The sequence below is a fragment of the Arachis hypogaea genome, chromosome 7 (assembly GCF_003086295.3).
Source record: "Arachis hypogaea cultivar Tifrunner chromosome 7, arahy.Tifrunner.gnm2.J5K5, whole genome shotgun sequence".
Lineage (NCBI taxonomy): Eukaryota > Viridiplantae > Streptophyta > Magnoliopsida > Fabales > Fabaceae > Arachis > Arachis hypogaea.
In genome coordinates, this window is record NC_092042.1 from 48721172 (window position 1) to 48741852 (window position 20681).

The window sequence follows — 20681 nt, forward strand, 5'->3', positions numbered from 1 at the left end:
AACCATAACCTGGTCAATTCTCTCTCACTCACTGCATTCTCTGCTAAAAAGAAGGGAAAAAAGCGTAACTGCATTCTCTTCTCTCAATGCTTCTCAATTCTCATTATTTTTTTTAATTCATTTGTTTATGTTTTGCGAGAAAGTTATTTAATTTAATTTATTTGTTCTCTAATTAAATTAATAAAATATATTAGACAAGTAGCACTCTTTGTATGGCCATGTAGCTAGCAGGCCTGCATGATTTCATTTTTCACATAGACCTTATATTATATGATAACTATTATAATATATCTTTTTCTTTCTCTTTTCATATTATCTCATATGAAAGAACAAACATGTTATGGTGATATATGTTTCTTTTGTAGCAGGCCGGCATAGAGTGAGAGAGACAAAGATATCTTGTTTTTGTGTTATCCGATGTCACATATATATTTATATTTTGGGGCAGACACATTAGATTAGATAGGTTGATTAAACAAAAGGTGTTTGTGTTTGTGCCTCAAAAGAAAGAATAATTTGGTGGTGGTGGTGTTTATTGCAGCAAAGGGAACAACAACAAGAAGAAGAGCAACAAAGCAAGAAAGAAAGGCATAACAATAATGGAAGCAAAAGGTGAAGTGAGAAGGCTTCACATAATTTACTTTCTTAGTAACATAGGTGGTCGTCCAGATCATCCTCATCTCATTCGTGTTCTTCATCTTGCTCGTAATGGTGTTTATCTCAGAGGTACCTTCCTTTAGTTTTATTTATTGTTGAATGATTTCTTCTTTTATTATTTGATTCTAATTAATTCCAAATCTGTATTTGTTGAAAAAGACGTTAAGAGGTGGCTTGGGGAATTGAGAGGAAAAGACTTGCCAGAAGCATTTTCTTGGTCCTACAAGAGGTTTGTGCTTATCACACATACCCTTCAGTTCTTCCTTTTTTGTTCACCACAAAGGAAAATTACATTACACTAATGTCATCATTAATTTAATAGAATTCATCACAACCCCTCTCTATTTGTTTAGGTCCTTTATGTTTCTTCACTTATTCTCTTTTATGATTGTAATTTTAAAATGGATACATTCATAATGTATCTAAATATAATTTATAAGTAACTATATTGAACAAAAAATGTACCAAGAGACTTGAATAATGTGTGTTTATGAAATGAATTTGTAACTAACAATAATAATTGAATGGCAGGAGGTACAAAAGCGGGTATGTGTGGCAGGACTTGTTGGATGACGACCTCATAACTCCCATTTCTGACAATGAATACGTCCTCAAAGGATCACAAATCCATCCAACCCCATTTGGTATGTACTTCAACATAATCAACTTTTCCCACATTTATTTATATTATTCATCTTAACATTTGGATGAAGGAGAACGAACTTGTTCGAGTATGGCCACCCATAATTTCTAAGCATGGAACATGTGCAGATCATATAGCCCTTTTCTAACTTTTCCCCAATTTTGCAGAAAATTTTTCCCCTGATGGAAAGATAAAATCTCCGCAAGTACATGTTACAGAGGGAAAACAGCAGCCATCTCTAATAGAAGAAGAATCTAGAATTATTGGACGAGACAGGGAGTCCAAAATGGATACTCCTACGAAAGTATCATCGGAGATCAGCCAGGACTCCTTGGTGTTTAGCTCCGAGAGGTCGTCCATGACGACGGACGGATACGAATCTTGCAAGGCAGAAGAAGAGAAGGAAAAGCCTTCGGTGAGAAGCAACAAAGAATGCAGCATTGAAAAAGAACACGAGAAACCGGAGAATTGTGCATTGCCTTCTTTGTACCACAAACTTCTGAGTAAGAGTATTGGTAACAAAGAAGAACAGAACAAAACTGATACACCTGATTCTTCTTTTTCTACCTCCTCCTCTTCGTCGTCACAATCCTCCTTTAGCAAGCTTAGGAACAGTTCGAACCGAGTTTCGATGGCATTCCGGAACTGGATTTCTTGTGGGACAGTGGATACAAATGATGCAGCTCTAATAAGGATGGGAGATGCTAAGAAAATTGATTCAAATGAGTCTATGACTAACTTACCAGAAAATAAAGCACAGATTTGTAAAGGAGACAAATTCGGAGGATCAGCCAGGTGTTTTAGAACTTCTTGGAATAATGATCAACAAGAAAACCAACATGGGGCCAGGTGAGTTATTTAATCAGCAAGATGAATATTTTAATTTCTAAATTATGAATTTAATTTTCATGTACTGTTATTATCGTAAAAAATAAAAAATTAACTTCACAAAAATCAAACCAATGCATGCTTACAATTGAATGATAATGTAAAATCATTTTATACTGTTACTGACCATGCATAACTAAACTAAAAAATTTAGAGAAAGTACGAGGAGTCAATGGAATATTTGTACAATATGTACAATGGAGGTTTATGAGATATAATCATTAGTGTTACCTTTTCTTATTTACTGAAACTTTTAGGATGAGTAGTATAATAACATAGTATTAGAGCGCTAGATCCAAAAGGTCAAGAGTACTCGGATGGTTATTCTAGTACTCGGATGGTTATTCTAGATAGTATAGGGGATGTTCATTTTGTAACTCAATAGCCTATTGTATACATTGTACAAATAGTCCATAGTCTCCCTAACAGAATCCAAAACTTTATTCGTCATCTTTTATTATCACATTAACAAAATTATTGATTTAACAATTTACTATCTCAAAAGTTATATCAATATATACTTAAAATTGAATGATAACGTAAAACTATTTTACACTAAGGCGTATAATAAACCTTAAACCATAATTAATCTGCTAAAGTATTATCGTCACAAATAAGATTGATATTTGGTTTATGGTGTTGATAGGTGTTAATAAGTCCCAAATCTTTGATCACTGCAATAGAAATAATTGATTTTTCCACCTTTGCTACAGAAAAAGTTTTGATGGGGAGGAAACAAACAGAAGCAGGAGAAAGCTGGGTGACTTCTTAAATCAAACTCATCACAAACCACTTGGTGAACCAATTTGCTCGTAAGTGACTATTGGCAAACAAAAATACTTTATACATGAGTTATTTAAATTATTTTCAATATATATTTTCTATTTTGACATGTATTATATACGGTGCCTAATTTGGTTGCTGATTTTTTGTGCACACTTAGCATGATTGAATTACAAAATGCGCCAAAATGAGTAATTTAGAATAGAATGAGCAGTTGAAGTTATTGTATTTTAAATTCTATAGTGAAATGCTGAGAGCATAAATAGAAGTTGATGATGCAGGCTATGTGGGAAGCCGTTCAAACCAGAGAAAATGTACAAACACATGAAGTCTTGTAAAGGAATCAAAGCATTGGGAACATCCACTGCAACAGCAGCACTTGCTGACAAGACACAGCTTCATAGATCATCAACTTCCAATCATACAAATTACCTTTTGACTAATTAGAAAGATGAAAATCCCTTTCACCCTCTAGAACCAACTTAGCATTTGGCTTTTATGTTTAGATGTAGCTCATCCTATTAGATATTCTTGTCTTTCTCTGCTAGTTCAAGTCAACGCCTGCTTCGAATGTGAGGCCTACTTGGGTCTATACCATCTTTATATAGCAAATAGGTATATAATATAACGACTCCGTATATAAGACAAAATTATATTAATTTTTCATCCATAACTATTAAGCCATGAACATTAAGAGTTACGTTTGACAAACATTCTGCTTGGCGGAAGATGTTGCTAAAATTCTAAGCATCACCTGTTCTTTCAAATGAATGACCAGCAAAGCCAGAATCTAACAAACAAAAATGGCGGATTCAAAGAATGTCGAGAAAGACAAAATTTTGTAGAATTCCCACAAAATTGTGTCTGACCAGCGTAATTTTTGACACAACTTAATCAATAGCATACTTTTCTTTTAATTTTATTTTTGAAAATGAGACTATTAAGTATTTAAAGTTGCGTTTGGAATGGAAATTCAGAGTGAGAGATAGAGATTAAGGGCTCATTTGGAAAGTTTTAAAAGTAACTTTTTTGAACTTTTGACTTATAAAAAATAGTAGTATTAATGTTTGGTGCAATTTTCAAAACTAAATTGCGACTTTCTAAGAAGTTATTTAGTAGCTTATAGAGAAGTTAAAAAAAATGACTTCTCTCATAATACTATTACTTTTTATCACATTTCTATAAAATAAACACTTTTAGAACTAAAAATCTAAACACAAAATAACTTATTTATAAGCTACTTTTAATATAATCATTTATTATTTAAGCTATTTTTTCAAAAGGGGTTTAATTAAATTGTTTACCCAAATTGGACCTAAATTAAGTCTCATATTGTATTTGATGTAAAAAGTATTGGACTGAATTATGTTTCAATATCATATTTGATTTAAGATAAATATGGATACCGAAAGATAGATTTGAAATTTGAAAGGTTAAATGACAGTATTTTGAAAAAAAAAATTAAAATTTTAGTTTCTATCTTTAGAAATTCTAGTCTTATATGTCTTCATTTTTTGCAAGTGCTGTACTTGCTTTTGGTTGGTGGGCGTGTCTATCCAAGACACAGACACGGTGGTACATGTCAACTGTTTGGTTAGAGAGACACAAATTTTGAAAGACATAGGAAGACACAAAGCACATAATGACACAAAATTTGTGTATGACACTAAGGGGTGGAACACAAATGTTGAGACATAAACATAATATTTTTTATATTTATTTTTCAAATATACTCTCATTTATCTTCTCCTTCCTCTCTCTCCATTTCACCCTTCCACTCCCAAAAACACAGACACCTCTCATCTTTTCTTCTTGCCACAAAGGCCACCGCGCTCTCCTCCTCTTTTCCTTCCATCCAAATCACTGTCGCATCTCCTTCCTTTCTTCCATCCAAATCACCGCTACCACTTTCCACCCTTCCTTCCTCCCTTTTATCGACGTATTTCTAGATCTGCGCACCGTTCTTCCTTTCTATCTCTCAATTTGCCTTCGTCTACTCTTCTATTTGTGGATTCGTATTTTTCTACCTCTCTTTTCTGTCACGATCTTCCTTTGCTTCTGCTTTTTTTTGTATAATTTAATTTTTTTATTTGTTTGAATTTTAGTTAAATTTTGTTAAAATAATTTTGTATTGATTTTGTTGGATTGAATTTTTTTAATGATATTTGTTAGATTAAATTTGTTATTCAGTTTTAGATTGTTAATGGTGATTATTTGGTTGAGATGGTGGCTGATTGTTAATAGTGGTGGTTTGGTTGAGATGGTGGCTGTGTAGTGGTGGCATTCGTAATAGTTTGCAATAAGGGTAATATTGAAATTTTGGTGGCATTGGTAATAGTTTGCAATAAGGGTAATATTGAAATTTTAACAAGACTGAGATTTGTGTATTCTATCTTGTACTAGATATCAAACAAGTTAAAAAAATTGTGTTTTATTGTATTTATGTCTTTATGTCTATGTTTTAAAGTATACACAAAACAAACATTGCCTGAAGGGACTGAAATTCTATGTCTTGAGATTGAAATTTTAGTTCTAATCTTTGATTACCAAACACAATATTCAATCGCAATCTTGTTAATAGTATTGAGATGCCACATGACATGACACGTGCAACATATTAGAATTTGTAAGAGTAATCAATTAGAAGAAAACTGAGTTAGTTACATCTAATTAGAAGTAGTTAGAGCTCACTCACTATAAGTACCAATACACTATAACAAACTAGTTAGTTCAACAAATACAACTCATTTTTCAGAAATCTCTCTCTCTCTCTCTCTCTCTCTCTCTCTCTCTCTCTCCCTCTCTCTCTCTCTCTCTCTCTCTCTCTTCATTCTTATTCTTCATCTTCAAGAGTCTGATACCTTCACATGGTATCAGAGCTCAACGATCCATCGAGAACATTGTGGCAACACTAAAAGCTCCAACGAGCTTCCTCAATCAGAATACGTCCGCTGTGTTTTCAGTCATTAAACTCAACAAGAACAACTACAAAACATGGAAGAAGCAAGAACTAGTGTGTATAAAGGTGCACAAGCTTCGAAGTCATCTTGATCCAAGAAAAGTACCCGTTAACTTTAGCTCAGAATTAGACAGACATAAAGAAATCAAAGCTACAAAGACTGGAAAGTATAAGATCAGTGCCTTGTGGCTTAGTTAACAATGACAATGGAGTCTAATTCAACTGTGTAATTGAGTACATTACGCATACCAAATCTGGAATGTGTTGAGTGAATACTTTGAATCTAAAGTCAAATTGAGGATTAAGCAGTTCAAAACCCAGTTAAAGACACTCAAGAAGCATGGTTCTATAATAACTGATTACATGGCGAAGATCAATCAAGTTGTTGACGCACTTAGTGCACTTGGAGCTCCACTGACCAAAGACGAGTATATTGAAGTTGCACTAAAAGGACTTAGCGAAGAATACAATGTTTTCATCACCATTGGAAAAGCAAGGATTGAAGAGACGTCAGAAAGTGAGTTTGAATCTCAATTGCTTGCTCAAAAAGAATTAATTGACAGATTTAAAAGGATGGAGCTAGGACCAGTGCCGACAAACATTGCTCAAAGTAAAGATACTCCAAAAAGGTTTCAAGGAAGAGGGTTCAATAACTACAGAGGATATTTTCGAGGCTCAAGAGGCAAAGGCTATTTCAGAGGCACAGCAAGGTCATCATGGTGGCAGGACAGTAGGCCACAATGCTAACTATGTGGGAAACTTGGCCATACAATAGTGTAGTGTTTTCACAGGTTTAACCAAGACTTCACGAATCCACAAATGCAACCCCTCAATGCAACATAACCACCCTCAGCAGCATTCCACAATAATACAAGCTCTCAAAACTTTCAACAAAGATTCCAAGAAGTGAAGACTCGGACTCCCGCACCACCCAATCCTCAAGCATTCCTTACACTACCCTCAACTCTCCCAAACATAGCTTGGTACCCTGATTTGGGTGCATCTCATCACATCATATTTGACAAAAAAATCTCATCACATGATCTGATTATGATGGAACTAAACAAGTGTTTGGAGGTAATGGCCAAGGTATGAATATTGAACACAATGGAAGTTCATTCATGCATGCATTTTTATTTAATAGACCTTTCAAATTACAAAACCTATTACATGTACCCAATATATCCAAAAATTTAGTGATTGTAGCCAAATTTGTCTTAGACAACTGTGTATATTTTGAGTTCTGGTCTTACCTGTGTAATATCAAATGTCAGATCTCCAAAAAGATCTTCCTTCAAGGATTGCTTAAAGAAAGACTTTACAAGTTTGAAGGGATCGAAATTAGCCCAAGAACAAAGTTTGTACCTGTTAATCCTACTTATTTCAATGCAAACATTGTTGAAAACTCCAAAAATAAGCATGTGCAAGCCACTACCAATGCGAGTTCAGTATTGAATAATAAAGAGAGAGATGCTGCTCCCTCTCACCTATCCAAATTGAATTTTAATTCAACAATAAATAAAGTTGTCATAAGTCCAATTTTCATTTGTAATTCTACATCTCAAGTGTCTGTAAATACCTTAGTGAGTCCTGTTTCAAATGCAGAAGCCTATGTCACATGTAAAAGGGTCAATAGTACAAGCCAATTATGGCATAGAAAATTAAGACATCCATCTGATAAGATGGTAACTCTAGTGATGAACTAATGTAATGCTTCAAGTTCTGATAATTCAATGAATAAAATTAGCTATGATTCCTCATTATACAAAGCTTTCTGTATTAGTAAAATTCACCAACTACCTCATCTTGAGTCTTATTCTAACTATGTACGTTTAGACCTTATATTTTCTGACATTTGGGGGTCAGCACTCTTATATCGCAGATCAGGTTGCAAGTACTATATCTGCTTTATTGATGCAAGCACAAGGTATACCTACACATACCTACTCAGGACCAAAAGCCAAACATTTAAAGCATTTTAGCAATGCAAGTCAGCAATTGAACTCAAGACTAGGCTAAAAATCAAAAGTTTACACACAGATAAGGTGGAGAATATTTGTCTACAACATTCAAGCAGTTTTTGGTAACAAATGACATTCAATACAGACTTCATGTCCCTATGCCTATAAGCAAAATGGCTTAGTGGAAAGAAAACATAGGCATATCACAGAAACCTCACTCACATTGCTAGCCCAAGCTAACCTTTCTTTAAACTTTTGGCATGAATCAACCCTCACTGCCACTTACCTCATTAATAGACTATCCACCCAAACTCTTAACAACAAAACACCTCTTGAAGCCCTCACCAACACAAAATCAGACTACACTATCCTACAACCCTTTGGATGCACATGTTACCTGCTTCTCAAACCTTACAATGCACATAAGTTTGATCATAAATCCCAAAAATTTATTTTCATAGACTATGCCCCCAATCACAGAGGTTACAAATGCCTCCTCCAAGTGAAAAAGAAATCATTTCAAGAAATGTCCTCTTTAATGAGTATGAATTTTCTTATAACCAACTCTTTATGAATCAATCAAGCCAACCCTCCTTCACACCTCACCTTCCACCTTTACACCTCCCTTACCAAATCTTCTACCTCAAACCAACCTCAATTTCAACCTGAATCCAACATTATCCAACCTCCAACCACCATCTTGCCCAACCAGCCCACCCCATCTTCCTTATCAAGGTCATTAGCAAGTTTTCCAACATAACCTCTCACCTCAGCAGCAAGCACTTCTAGTCATTATAATGTCTCAGCCATCCAATCAATACTAGATTCTTCAATTCGAAGCAACATCTCCACTCCTAATGCAATAGCACCCCAAGTGACACCAATCCCTTACCCTATATCTTCTCCCCAACCACACTATCATGCATTGAATACATTGAATGACACTTCTAATGCACTCAATTATATATTTGAACCGTTATCTACTTCATCTTTTTCTTTGTCTATTAATCATGATTCTGATACCATAGCTACTGATTCTTCTTCCCTTGAAACTCCTTTAGCTACAGATGTACCTGAGCAAGCCCCAACTGAGATAGTTCTCCTTGCACTATCAGCAGCTATCACAAATCACCATCCCATGCAAACAAGGAGCAAGTCAGGCATTTTCAAGCTGAAAACTTATGCAGCAGTACTCAAAGGGGCTAATATTGATCTCTCCCAATGCGTCCTTCAAACAGTTGAACAAGCACTGACCAGGGAGCATTGGAAGCAGGCAATGGAAGAAGAATATGAGACTCTCATGAGGAATCACACATGGACACTAGTGCCAAACCTACCCCCAAGCACAGCCCCTAACATTGGCAACAAGTGGGTCTTTCGAATCAAGAAGCATCCAAATGGTATAATTCAAAAGTACAAAGCACGGCTTGTGGCAAAGGAATTTCATCAAAAAGAGGCATCAACTATGATCAGGTGTTCATCTCGATGGTCAGACGTCCCACTGTTAGAGTCATGTTGAGTTTGGCACTAGCAAAGTGATGGAAAATTTGACAGTTTGACTTCAGCAACGCCTTCTTAAATGGCGACCTCGAAGAAACTGTCTTCATGACTCAACCAGAAGGCTTCATCTCCATCCACAATCCTCACCATGTTTGCAAGCTCCAAAGATCATTATATGGGTAGAGCCTGGTTCACCAAGCTGAAACTCACTCTCAACAAGTTTGGCTTCGACAACACCAGATCAGACACGTCATTCTTCACCAATTCACACCTGCATCAGCAACTTATGTTCTCGTATACGTCTATGACATTCTAGTCACGAAAAACTCTCAAGAAGAAATCACAGCCTTAGTCAACTAGTTACATGCAATATTTTCATTAAAAGACTTGGGGAAAATGAACTTCTTTTGGGGGATTAAGGCAGTAAGGAACACAACCAAGTAATGATCATATGCCAAACAAAATATATAACAAAAACTCTTAGTTAAAGCAGGGATGCAAGAAGCTAAAGAAAAACTCTCAGCACAAAAGGAGAATTGTTTCAAAATCCAGCACAATATAGATCAGTTGTTGGAGGACTCCAGTATGCAACAATCACAAGGCCAAAGATCTCTTATGCAGTAAATAAAGTATCGAAATTCGTGCACCAAGACAGGCACTAGAAAGCGGCAAAGTGAATCAGTATAGATTAAAGTTCCAAAAGTCTGATGAGAGTAGAATCTATGCATTTACTGACTCAGATTGGGGAAGTGATATAGATGATAGAAAGTCAACAAGTAAATTTTGTGTCTTTTATGAACGAAATATTGTCTCTTGGTCCAGTCGAAAGCAACATGTAGTATCAAGAAGCTCCACCAAAGCTGAATATAGAGGGATAGCTGCTGGACTTGATGAAGTCATTTGGCTGCAGAATTTGTTAAGTGAAATGAGGATACCTTGCACCAACAAACCAAACCTATACTGTGACAGCCAGAGTGTTGTACTACTTTCAGCCAATCCAATCCTACACAACAAGAGCAAGTACTTCAAACTCAACCTCCACTTTGTCAGAGACTATGTGACCAAGAAGAGATTACATGTGATCCATATTCCAGGTGAAGAGCAGATAACAAGTTGCCTAACAAAATCTCTATCAATCCCTACCTTCCAAAAGTTCAAATTGAGATTGAGAATTGCTGACAGAAAATGTAATGGCAGCAGGACAATTGGAAGCCCAGACAACAGAGTTGATGTTAAGAGTTCAGAGAGCACAATAGACAAGAAGGAGCACAGATCTCATAAACTTAAGTAACAGGGTTGATGTTAAGAGTATTGAGATGCCATATGACAAGACACGTGCAACATATTAGAATTTGTTAGAGTAATCAGTTAGAAGAAAACTGAGTTAGTTACATCTAATTAGAAGTAGTTAGAGCTCATTCATTATAAGTACCAATATGCTGTAACAAACTAGTTAGTTCAGCGAATACAACTCATTTTTCAAATAGTTAGTTCTCTCTATCTCTTCATCTTCAAATGCAACCTAAGAAAATCGGAGAACCATGCCTTTAAATATAACATCAAACATCTCATACTTCGCGATGTGAGACTTTGGACATCACATAATATCCAAGTTCCTATTTGAAAACAAGATAAGACAAGACATGAGAACATGACATAATAGACATAGACACAAAAATTAATGTTTTTGTATTTTGTTTGGTAGTAAACTGAATATAAGATAGAATAAATAATAAAAAGTCAAATTTACCTTCATTTCTTTTCACATAAAATTTAAAATAAAAAATAAAATGACAAAACATATAATTATGATGAAAATTTGATAGTGATAATAAAAGAAAAAGTGAAAAAATAAGTTGTGTCTCCATTCAGTATTTCTGTGTCCTTCCTGTCAGAAAAAATACAAAATACACTAGTTCAGTGTCTCAGGACATAATTTTTCTGTCAATATCTCATTTACTAAATACAATTTTGTGTCTTTATGTCCATATCTTAGTGTCCTGATCTCAAAACCAAATGCAGCCTAAGAGACACCCCCTTCCTATATCCTTTCCATACAGCCATTGAGATATGAGTAGGCCAGCCCCATGACCGTACGGCATAGCCATCAAGCCACAGAAACTGAAGAATCACTTTTTTGTTTCTAATAAGAATCACCTTGAATCCATTCATCAAGGTTTTCGTCCCAAAACTCCTAAATCATCCTCCCTAATGGACCTAGAGCATTTGCTATCCTATTACAATGTCTAGGGATACAGGAACAAGTACAGCACCTGAGATATCTGCCCCTAGTTCACCTTTATATGGGTGTATTGGCCTTTCGTTTTTGCCCTTGCCAGTTTGGGGTTAGCATACTTTTGTATACAACATTACAACTGTACAAAATGATTGAGAAAAAAGATATCCAAGGTAAACAAGACATTGATAGAGAAAGAAGCAAGTGTACTAAATGTCAATAAATTTGAAGTTCAACATGAATTCATTCTAGCAATAACCTAATAATGACAGAGTACAGCTCAAAATTGTATAAACTTAGTGGTAAGATTCATTCAATGATTAAGTTAGAATAAAGTATACTACAACATTTAGGATCCTTAAATGGTCATAGCAATATCTAAGTAAGGTGTTGTTAAACTATTGACTCTGTTAGTGAAGTCATCTGTTCAAAGCAGTGAGTCAGCTGAGCAAAGTGTACTCTGTTTCTGTTAGTTCTGTCAGTTCTTGTAGTGCTCTATTTACTGACTTGATGCAACTGCCGAATCAACTTGTTCAAGTAGAAACCGGTACAAATTTTTCCTTAAGTTCTCTACCCGATGATCAACCTTATCTCCGCCAACCAAATTATCTAACCAGTGATTCACATTTTTCAGCTGTCCAAGAAGACATGCAATTTCAGTGCTCCCTTCTTCACTTTTCAAACCGAATCTATCATCAAGTGATTCCTCCAAGTACTTCAAGAACCATTCTCGAGAAGCCTCAAGCAATTTTTCTGCCAAAGTTGCTGCCTCATGTATCTCGCTTTCTTTACTTTGATACTGCTTATTATCAGTGTACTTGTTCTTTGCCACCAACAGGTTCCGCTTTGAAGGAAGTCTTTTAGCAGTTGAATTTGGCAAGAGAGTTGTTTGAGTTACACGATTTTGCTTATTCTGAACAGCGAGATTCACAGTATGCATTTCCTCACAAGAATTCTCAATGACAACATAGTGACATTTTTCACCATTCAAAGTCTCACCTTTTCCTTGTGCTCTGAAAAGATTGAATTTGGAAAGATTGGTTACAATGGCAGCTTGTACCCAAGATGTAGCATTTTTGTGAAAAGGAACCTCTAGGGTAGAGTGGCTGCTTTGCTTTGTCTCAGGAGATGGGGTGAGCAAAGAATCCAACACCATTGTCGCTCTCTGCAAACTCTGGTGAAGCTCTAGAAACTGCTTCACAAGTAATCCAGCAGAGAGAATCTGGGTAGACTCACAAAGTTCCGCAAACAAGCTGAAACACAATAGTCAATTACATTTGCCAAATGTCAATGCAATTACAAATACATCCAATTACATAATGTCATGTTAGAAAAAAGAACTACTTTTTATATTGACCGCGTCAATAGTTGTCCAAAAAAACGGATACGATTGAACGACTGTGTAAAACATTTTACATAAGATATTACATAAAACAACCCACAAAAGGCACAATAGGAATAGAAAGTATAAATAATGCCAAATGCATTCCACCTTCCATTTCAAACTAGGGGGAATATGTTACCAAACAAAAAGTTATGCATATAAAACCAATAGTTGCAAGTTGCAACTTCATATGTTATTCTAATGCACTAACAAAATACTCAGAGAAAAATATGTTCAATCAGCTACAGAGAACACGTTATTTCCTAGAATCCATAAAGCTAATTTGGACAGGAAATTGCAGAAGCCAAGCGAACTGTATTTCCACATACTGAACTCATTGACTCATATCTAAGGATACTATAATATATAATGATCAAAGTTATTAAATACTTGGAAATATAAACCAAAGTCACAAAAGAGAATAATACCACATGCATTGGATTACAGTATCTGCAGCAGATGCCTCATGAAGAGCCCTCACAGCAGCATCAAAAGCAAGATTTCTATGAGTTACAACTTTCTGGAAAAGAAACAGAAAAAGTTTCAAACTTTATGTGAGATGATGGCATGTAAATTTGAATCTAAGCCATAGATATTAATCTAGATCATTATTACCTTCCCAAGATTACACATGGGAGATGGAAGATCTTCCCATGATACAGACACATCACTCCAATTCTTGACATTGATGGGCACCTTAACAAGTTGGCTATTAACGGTGCCAGCACTTGGTGACTTAGAACTCTTACTGGGCGGTGTACTTTTACTCGAAGGATTGCTTGTCGGCTTCGGACACAAGTTCTCATTTTTATTCTTCAGTGGTAAGACACTCGAAGTTGGGGATTTTAATGGAGACTCAAATTTAAGAGAGAGATTCTTGTGAACCACCTACAGCGAGCAAATACCAACTCATAAGATAAAAAGAAGTTACATATGAAAGATAAACCTAAAAATCAACCATTACTTTTTGTCTTAACACTAAAATCACTTTTACTCTATCCATACACATTGCAGAAGATGCAGAATCTTCCAGAGTAAAGGGCCTACAAGAATGCATTGCAGAGAGACACAGTCATCATACATTCATGGAACTCGTTTTAAACACTATTTTACAAACTAGATTTCTGACTCAAATGAACATTCCAAAGGTTAGCGTAATAGAAAAACAACAAAATAGCCTGATTGCTGGGTCCAACAGCCACCAAAAAGCATTTCAAAATCACAAAAAAGAACAAAGTGAGGGCCCTCATTCAACATTATAGAAAACACCCAAAACGGTGAATTATTCAACTACAAGTGAAAACAGGGGGGAAAAATAAATAAAATAAAACACTCAACCCATTAATAAAACCCTACCTAAAACACAGGAACATAAAAAAGAGAAACGCCATAAATCCATAATGCAGTGTGAGAAAAACAGAAAAGGAGAAAGGGTATCAAAAGGTTAAAAGCTTTTTCAGTTTTCAACATCACATCACTTACATTAGGTGAAGACGAAGCAGATTTCAGCATGAATCTCGAACTAGGAGTCCCAGAACCATTCTTAGAAACAGGGCTTTGATCCCAAGCCCTTCTAGAAGAATCCAAACTCAACCTCCTCATCTCCACCACTACCTTCTCACAGTTACCATTATTATTCCTCAAACCCAAACCCTTCAACTTCCCCTTTGAACTCTCTTCACCCTTCTTCAAACCCTTGTTCTTGTTGACATTACTACCCTTCTTGCTTCTTCTAAAATCAGCATTCACATTGGCTCCAACGTGTAACAACTCGCTTGAAACCAAGTCAATGGGGTTCCCGACGCAGGGCCTTCGTTTCGGAAGGGGATTCAAGCCATGAACAACGGGAATAGAGGAAGAGGGTTTTGCTGAGTCAAGGCGAGTCACGTAAACGAACTGACCGAGTTGGACCTTGTCGCTGCAGATCAATTCGGCGTCGTTTTCAGGTACTGAGACATAAGCAGAATGCAAGGAATCAGAGACTTTGAGGAAGTAGCCCTTGCTCTGCCATGTGTCCTCGTGGGAAAAACGAGGGACGATCTCGATCACTTGGAGGAGCGCGTGGCGGTGCTCCCCGGTCACCCTAGCCTCCTTGTTCCCCGAAGATTCTAGAAGCTTCGAGAGCACGCCAGGTGTTAGTGACGCCATTGCAATGTAGAAGAAGAAATTGGTGGTGGTGGTGGTAGTAGTGCTGTGTTTCTGAAATTGCTCTGTTTCTTCTAACAATGGTTTTGTTGGTCATGGAGAAATGGCTACAATGGAAAGACAGTAAAAATTCAAAAAATATGTGAAAAACGCAAATTTAATTTAATTTTTAAATTTAGTTTTATTGAATATAATTAAGTAAAGTAACTAATAGCAATTTAATTTATCTAAACTATGCGAATGCGAATAACAATGCGAACAGCATTGGTGTGTGGCGAATCTCAAAATGACATGGGGGAAGGTGTAAAGTGTGGCATTGAGGAAATCAGGAAACAAATCTAAAGTTAATTACAAGGTAATATTTAATTTGATCCCAAAATTTGATATAAGATTTAAATTGATTCTTAAAATTAGGGCCTGCTACACATACAAGCAAAAATATCTTAAAAGTATTACAAGCTTCCAGTCCACAAACATTCCACACGCGCACTGAATTATATTGAATGAAGCGTAACATTCACGCGCTCCACTCAAACGGTTACGATTCACGTAAACCGCCCTTTAATGGCAAACTCTTCCACTTCTTCCACTTCTCAAAGCCTTAAGAGAAAAAGCAAACGTTCCATTTTCGAGCATCATTCGATACTGAAAATATACAACTCATCGCTAAGATTCGAAAATTCCATCAACACAACATAGAACTCTCGATCAAGAATCTCCAGAGAAAACAAAGCTATAATACTCAAGGTACGTTACATTAACATTCCTGTATATTTTTCACATTTCGAAATTGAAGAACTAGGTTTTACTGTTCTTGTTTTACGTTTTACTGTTCTTCTTACTCTACGTCTCATTTTACGGTTTATGATGTTCAACTTGTTCTAGGTTTTACTGTTATTCTTTGTTCTATGTTACACTGTTCTTCTTAGTTCTTCTAGGTATTACTGTTCTTGTTATTCTACTTCTTCTGGTAACTAATTTTTGGGGATATATTCCGTAGTTTAGTGGGTGTATATTAGGTAATTTGTTGGGTGTATATGGCATAAGTTGTTGGGTGTATCTTTCTGAACTGATATACTGTAATAGTCAGCAGTTGCTTATATTTGCTTGTTCATGGGTGTATATTGCTTGACCTTGTAGGGCTTGTTTGGGCGCCATTCTGAAAAAAGATCTTTTTTTAAATGATCTTTTTTTAAAAGATCTTTTACAAAAGTAAAAGTGATTTTATGTTTGGATACTTTAATTAAAAGTAATTATTTAAAAGATGTTATTATTTGGATACAAAAATACAAAAGTACTTTTATAATAATAAAATTACTTAAAAGGACATCCAATCATAAAAGAGTTTATTAATAATAATAAAAGAAAACTAATTATTTATACTAATTTATTTAATCCGATAATTGATCTCTTATATTGTCTCTTATTTCTTCTATTGCCCGAACATCTTCTTGTGTTGGTTCTTCCCATTCATTAATTTCAGAATTTGTTGATCCATTTCTTACAGTAGTACCGTCATCTTCATTGGCTTGTAACGAAACAATATCTTCAAACTTTTGCAAAATACTTATGTCATCAGAATCCATCATTCTTATAAAATTATGAAGAGTGAAACATGCAACAATGATATCACGCTGGGTTTCAAATTTGGCTCTTAATGGCATGTTTTGTAGTATCTTCCATCTTGCTTTGCATACTCCAAAAGTCCTTTCAATTACTGTCCTTAAACTTGAATGACAATAGTTGAACTTTTCATTGTTTGATCTAAAATTTGGTGCTAGTCTAAATTGTGGAATATGATACCTTGTATGACGATAAGGTCCTAAGAATCCCTTAAAAGTTGGATAACCAGCATCAACTAAGTAATATTTACCTGAAATACATTAAAAAATACAAAAATCAAGCCACATATTATCATGATAAAAAATGTAACCTCGAAATAAACTTAAATGGCATAATTAACCTTCTGGTGGATGTGGAAAATTTAGCTTTTTTGTTCGAAGAGCCTCCATAAAAATTCTTGTATCATGTGCAGAACCTTTACAACCAGCCCATATAAATGTAAAACACATATTAAAATCACACACAGCCATTACATTTGTTGTAGTATTTCCTTTTCTACCAATAAATCGCACTTGCTCATCTTGGTGAACATGGATGGCTATATGCGTACCATCTATAGCGCCAATACAATCTTTGAAATATGGCCAATATCTATCATTATCCATAATATATTTAGGTGTGTCTCCAAAACTAGGATCAATAGGTCTAATAATATTTTTTGCCAATTTCTTCACACATGATAGAACATGATGAAATTGACGAAATATAGTTTCACCTGAATGCTGAAATCGCTCCTCTAACATTCTATAAGAAGCTCCTTGCCCAAGCATGTATAAAAATGTTGCTACCATCTCTTCTCCACTAACACTTCGTGTAGATTTCAAGCCATAATTGAGAACCAAATCATTGCATAAACGGTTAAACACTGAGTAAGGATCATCTCCCTTAGTTGCAGGTAATTTGCGTAGCAACTTGATGCAATTTTCTATGGAGTAAGGATCATCTCCCTTAGTTGCAGCTTTTGACTCCACACCAACCAAAATATGATCAAGTGAGTCCTGTAATCTAGATACTATTCCAGCTCGTTTCTCAACTTTTTTTTTAGAAGTCTTCCTTCTTTTCTCTCTAGTAGGGCTTTGAACAACTGTATAATTTGCAATGTCTTCTTCAATAAATTCATTTGTATAATTCATGTCACCTCCACTCTCGAAACCCTCATTGTTCTGATTAAATTCTTCAGGATTTGGATCTTCCGATGGCGCCCAAGCACTATAACCAGTAGCTACGATGTCCTTGAAACATTGTTCAAGCCTATCTAAAGATTTAGGACCTTCATTCTTAAACTTAGCAAATTCTGGATTAATCTGTTTAAAATATGCAAAAGAATAAATATAAAAGATATTTAATAAATTTTAAAGATAAAATTAACTTATTGTATTATTTTTATAATGCAAAATTAACATACCTTAATCTTATCAGTCCACCAAGATTCAGAAGCTAACACTGTTTTTTTTCTCATGATCCCAACCAAGACCAGTCTCTTGTCCAACTAATTTAGCCCATAATTGAAAATAAGACTTAAGAGCATCCCATCTATTTTTTAGTTGTCTATGCACATATAGGAGTCCTGTTCTCTCTCTAAATTTTTTTTATAGATTTTTCCAACCAATTTTACTGAAATGTTTATTAGGTCTATTACCATCTCGTATCTCTTCCACACAGATAGTCAAAAATATTTCAGTATTCCAATTATCCCATTTTGCTTTTACAGTTTCTACTTCTCCTTCATTTGTTGCATCTTCGTTTTCAATATTCACTTGACTAGAACCTCTTCTTGGATTTAGTTTTGGAGCCATACTATATAAATTATAAATTATATCAAATTTTATAATGTATAACGTTAATAAAATAAATTGTAATATAAATAATAATTGTGAATATAATAACACACTAAATAAAATAAAATACTATGATAAAAAATCAAATAAAAATCACAAATAAATTAATAATAATGACAAAATGATAAAAAAAATAAAAAAACAAATAATAATAACGTAAAGTAATATGAAGACAGAGACAATATGAAAAGAAAGCAAATAATAATAACAATATGAAAAAAATGGTAAAAGAAATAAAAGAAAGCAAATAACAATAACGTACAAAAATATGAACCTTATAATAATAACAATATGAAGAAGAAAGGGTAAAAGAAAAGAACCTGATGATTTATTGTTGAGTGTGTAGAAAAACAATAATATTTTAACTTTCAACCTTTAGATATATATATATTTCACAAAAGCTAAACGAATATGTTATGTTTTTATTTGTAAATCATTTCAGATTTTTTACTTTTTTATATTTTGATACTAGTATATTTTTTTATATTTATATATGATTATATTTTATATCAAATCATTAAAGATTTTATCTCAAAATATTACATGATTCTTGCAATAGTGAATCTGATAAAATATTACACAATAATGCTCCAAAAATATTAGATACAAAATCCTAAAAAATCTCAAACATCAAACTAAGATCAATACTGTATAAAATATAATTACAATTTTCATCTATGAAAATAAAAACAAAAATAAAAGATATCACGTATGATTATAGCAAAAAAAAATAAATAAATAAAAGTTGCGTTAGTTTTGTATGAATTAGTTAATTAACTTTTCATATATTTGAGTTTGTAAGTGTTGCACAATATATGGTTTGGCAGGGGACTTTTGCAGCTAAAAGTTTCAGTCTATCAGCACCAACACATTGTTTCTATCGTAAAAATTAATGCTTTAATATCAAATATCATATGTCTTGAAAATTATAAACCAAAGCATAGCAATGCAACCTGAGATTTGAAAAACTATGATGAAAGGTTCTCCAAACAACGTAATGCGAACCAGAGGAACTGTGGTTTGAGTTGGAATTTGGTCATGGGCTTCAAGGCATGAAGGAGACATTGAATGTATAGTACATTCATTTAAGAAAGAAAGGGGGTAAAAGATATCTTTTTAAAATTTTAGGAAGGATATTTTTGTCTATCAATGATTATAAAACATCTTTTTTTTTTAAAAAAAGATGTAAATTGTAGCTTCTAAAAAAAGATGTTTTTTTTATTTTTCTAGTGTTTTTACTTTTACCACTAGAAATTTGCCAAACACACTACAAAATAAAAAAAGATCTTTTTTCATTGAAAAAAGATCTTTTTTTATCAAAATAATGGCACCCAAACATGCACGTAATATTGCTTGACATTGTATATTGATGCATGTTTGAGTGATATCTGACTGATATATATGGGTGTATCTGAATCATATCTATGGGTGTATCTTACTGATATCTATGGGTGTATCTGACTCATATATATGGGTGTATCTTACTGATATCTTTGGGTGTATTTTTCATTTCAGAAAAAATGGCAGCGAGAAACCAACCTGGAAGAAATGTAAGAACAAATATAGTAGGAGGAGGTGGACCACTATAGAGTAGAATATGCCTCGCGGATACTATTCAGTGAATTGAATAAAGAGAGAGATCAAGCAATTAGAGCGAGTAATGCAATAAGACTGTCGAAGCCATCGCCAGTATTATTGAGTCCATTTTGTCAGATAAATTCTACTGATATAGAAACTGAGTAATCCAACTGCTAGCTAGTTTGTAAATTGAACAAATGCTGTAAAAATTTGCCATTTATAAACAACTTCTATTAAATGAAATTTTTTTTCATAGTTAAACTGTTTGTGCTGTATTCAAAAACTCTGTATTACAGGTGGTAAAATATGAAGGAAAACATCAAGGCAGATCTAAACACAAATTATAAACTTTTACACCCAACGGAAGTTTAATATACACCCAAGATTGCTTAAATATACACCCAAACTGTCTGTGCTGTTAAACTGTCTGTGCTGTATTCAAAATGTATGAATTATAGGTACTATAATATGAAGAATAACATCAAA

The 20681-nt window shown here is 34.3% G+C and overlaps 2 protein-coding genes across 2 annotated transcripts; one reads left to right on the forward strand and one right to left on the reverse strand.

Moving 5' to 3' along the window:
- Nucleotides 1-385: 385 nt before the first annotated feature.
- Nucleotides 386-3505, forward strand: LOC112701445 (protein SOSEKI 1). The gene is made up of 6 exons (XM_025752199.3): nucleotides 386-726; nucleotides 817-886; nucleotides 1189-1301; nucleotides 1468-2149; nucleotides 2902-3000; nucleotides 3253-3505. Exons 1-6 carry the CDS (start codon nucleotides 600-602, stop codon nucleotides 3416-3418), a joined length of 1257 nt encoding a protein of 418 aa, XP_025607984.1. The 5' UTR covers nucleotides 386-599; the 3' UTR covers nucleotides 3419-3505.
- A 7747-nt stretch (nucleotides 3506-11252) lies between these two features.
- LOC112703022 (uncharacterized) lies at nucleotides 11253-15416 on the reverse strand. The gene is made up of 4 exons (XM_025754318.3): nucleotides 14494-15416; nucleotides 13627-13899; nucleotides 13440-13531; nucleotides 11253-12880 (listed from the first exon to the last, which is right to left on the reverse strand). Exons 1-4 carry the CDS (start codon nucleotides 15157-15159, stop codon nucleotides 12127-12129), a joined length of 1785 nt encoding a protein of 594 aa, XP_025610103.1. The 5' UTR covers nucleotides 15160-15416; the 3' UTR covers nucleotides 11253-12126.
- Nucleotides 15417-20681: the final 5265 nt, after the last annotated feature.

Coding starts and splice junctions, on each gene's coding strand:
- LOC112703022 (XM_025754318.3), bottom strand. CDS start 15,159: ATGGCGTCACTAACACCTGGCGTGCTCTCGAAGCTTCTAGAATCTTCG. Junction 13,532..13,626: donor CCATGTGTAATCTTGGGAAG/GTAATAATGATC, acceptor TTTCTTTTCCAG/AAAGTTGTAACTCATAGAAA. Junction 12,881..13,439: donor ACTGTAATCCAATGCATGTG/GTATTATTCTCT, acceptor ATTGTGTTTCAG/CTTGTTTGCGGAACTTTGTG.
- LOC112701445 (XM_025752199.3), top strand. CDS start 600: ATGGAAGCAAAAGGTGAAGTGAGAAGGCTTCACATAATTTACTTTCTT. Junction 887..1,188: donor TTTTCTTGGTCCTACAAGAG/GTTTGTGCTTAT, acceptor ATTGAATGGCAG/GAGGTACAAAAGCGGGTATG. Junction 3,001..3,252: donor CTTGGTGAACCAATTTGCTC/GTAAGTGACTAT, acceptor TTGATGATGCAG/GCTATGTGGGAAGCCGTTCA.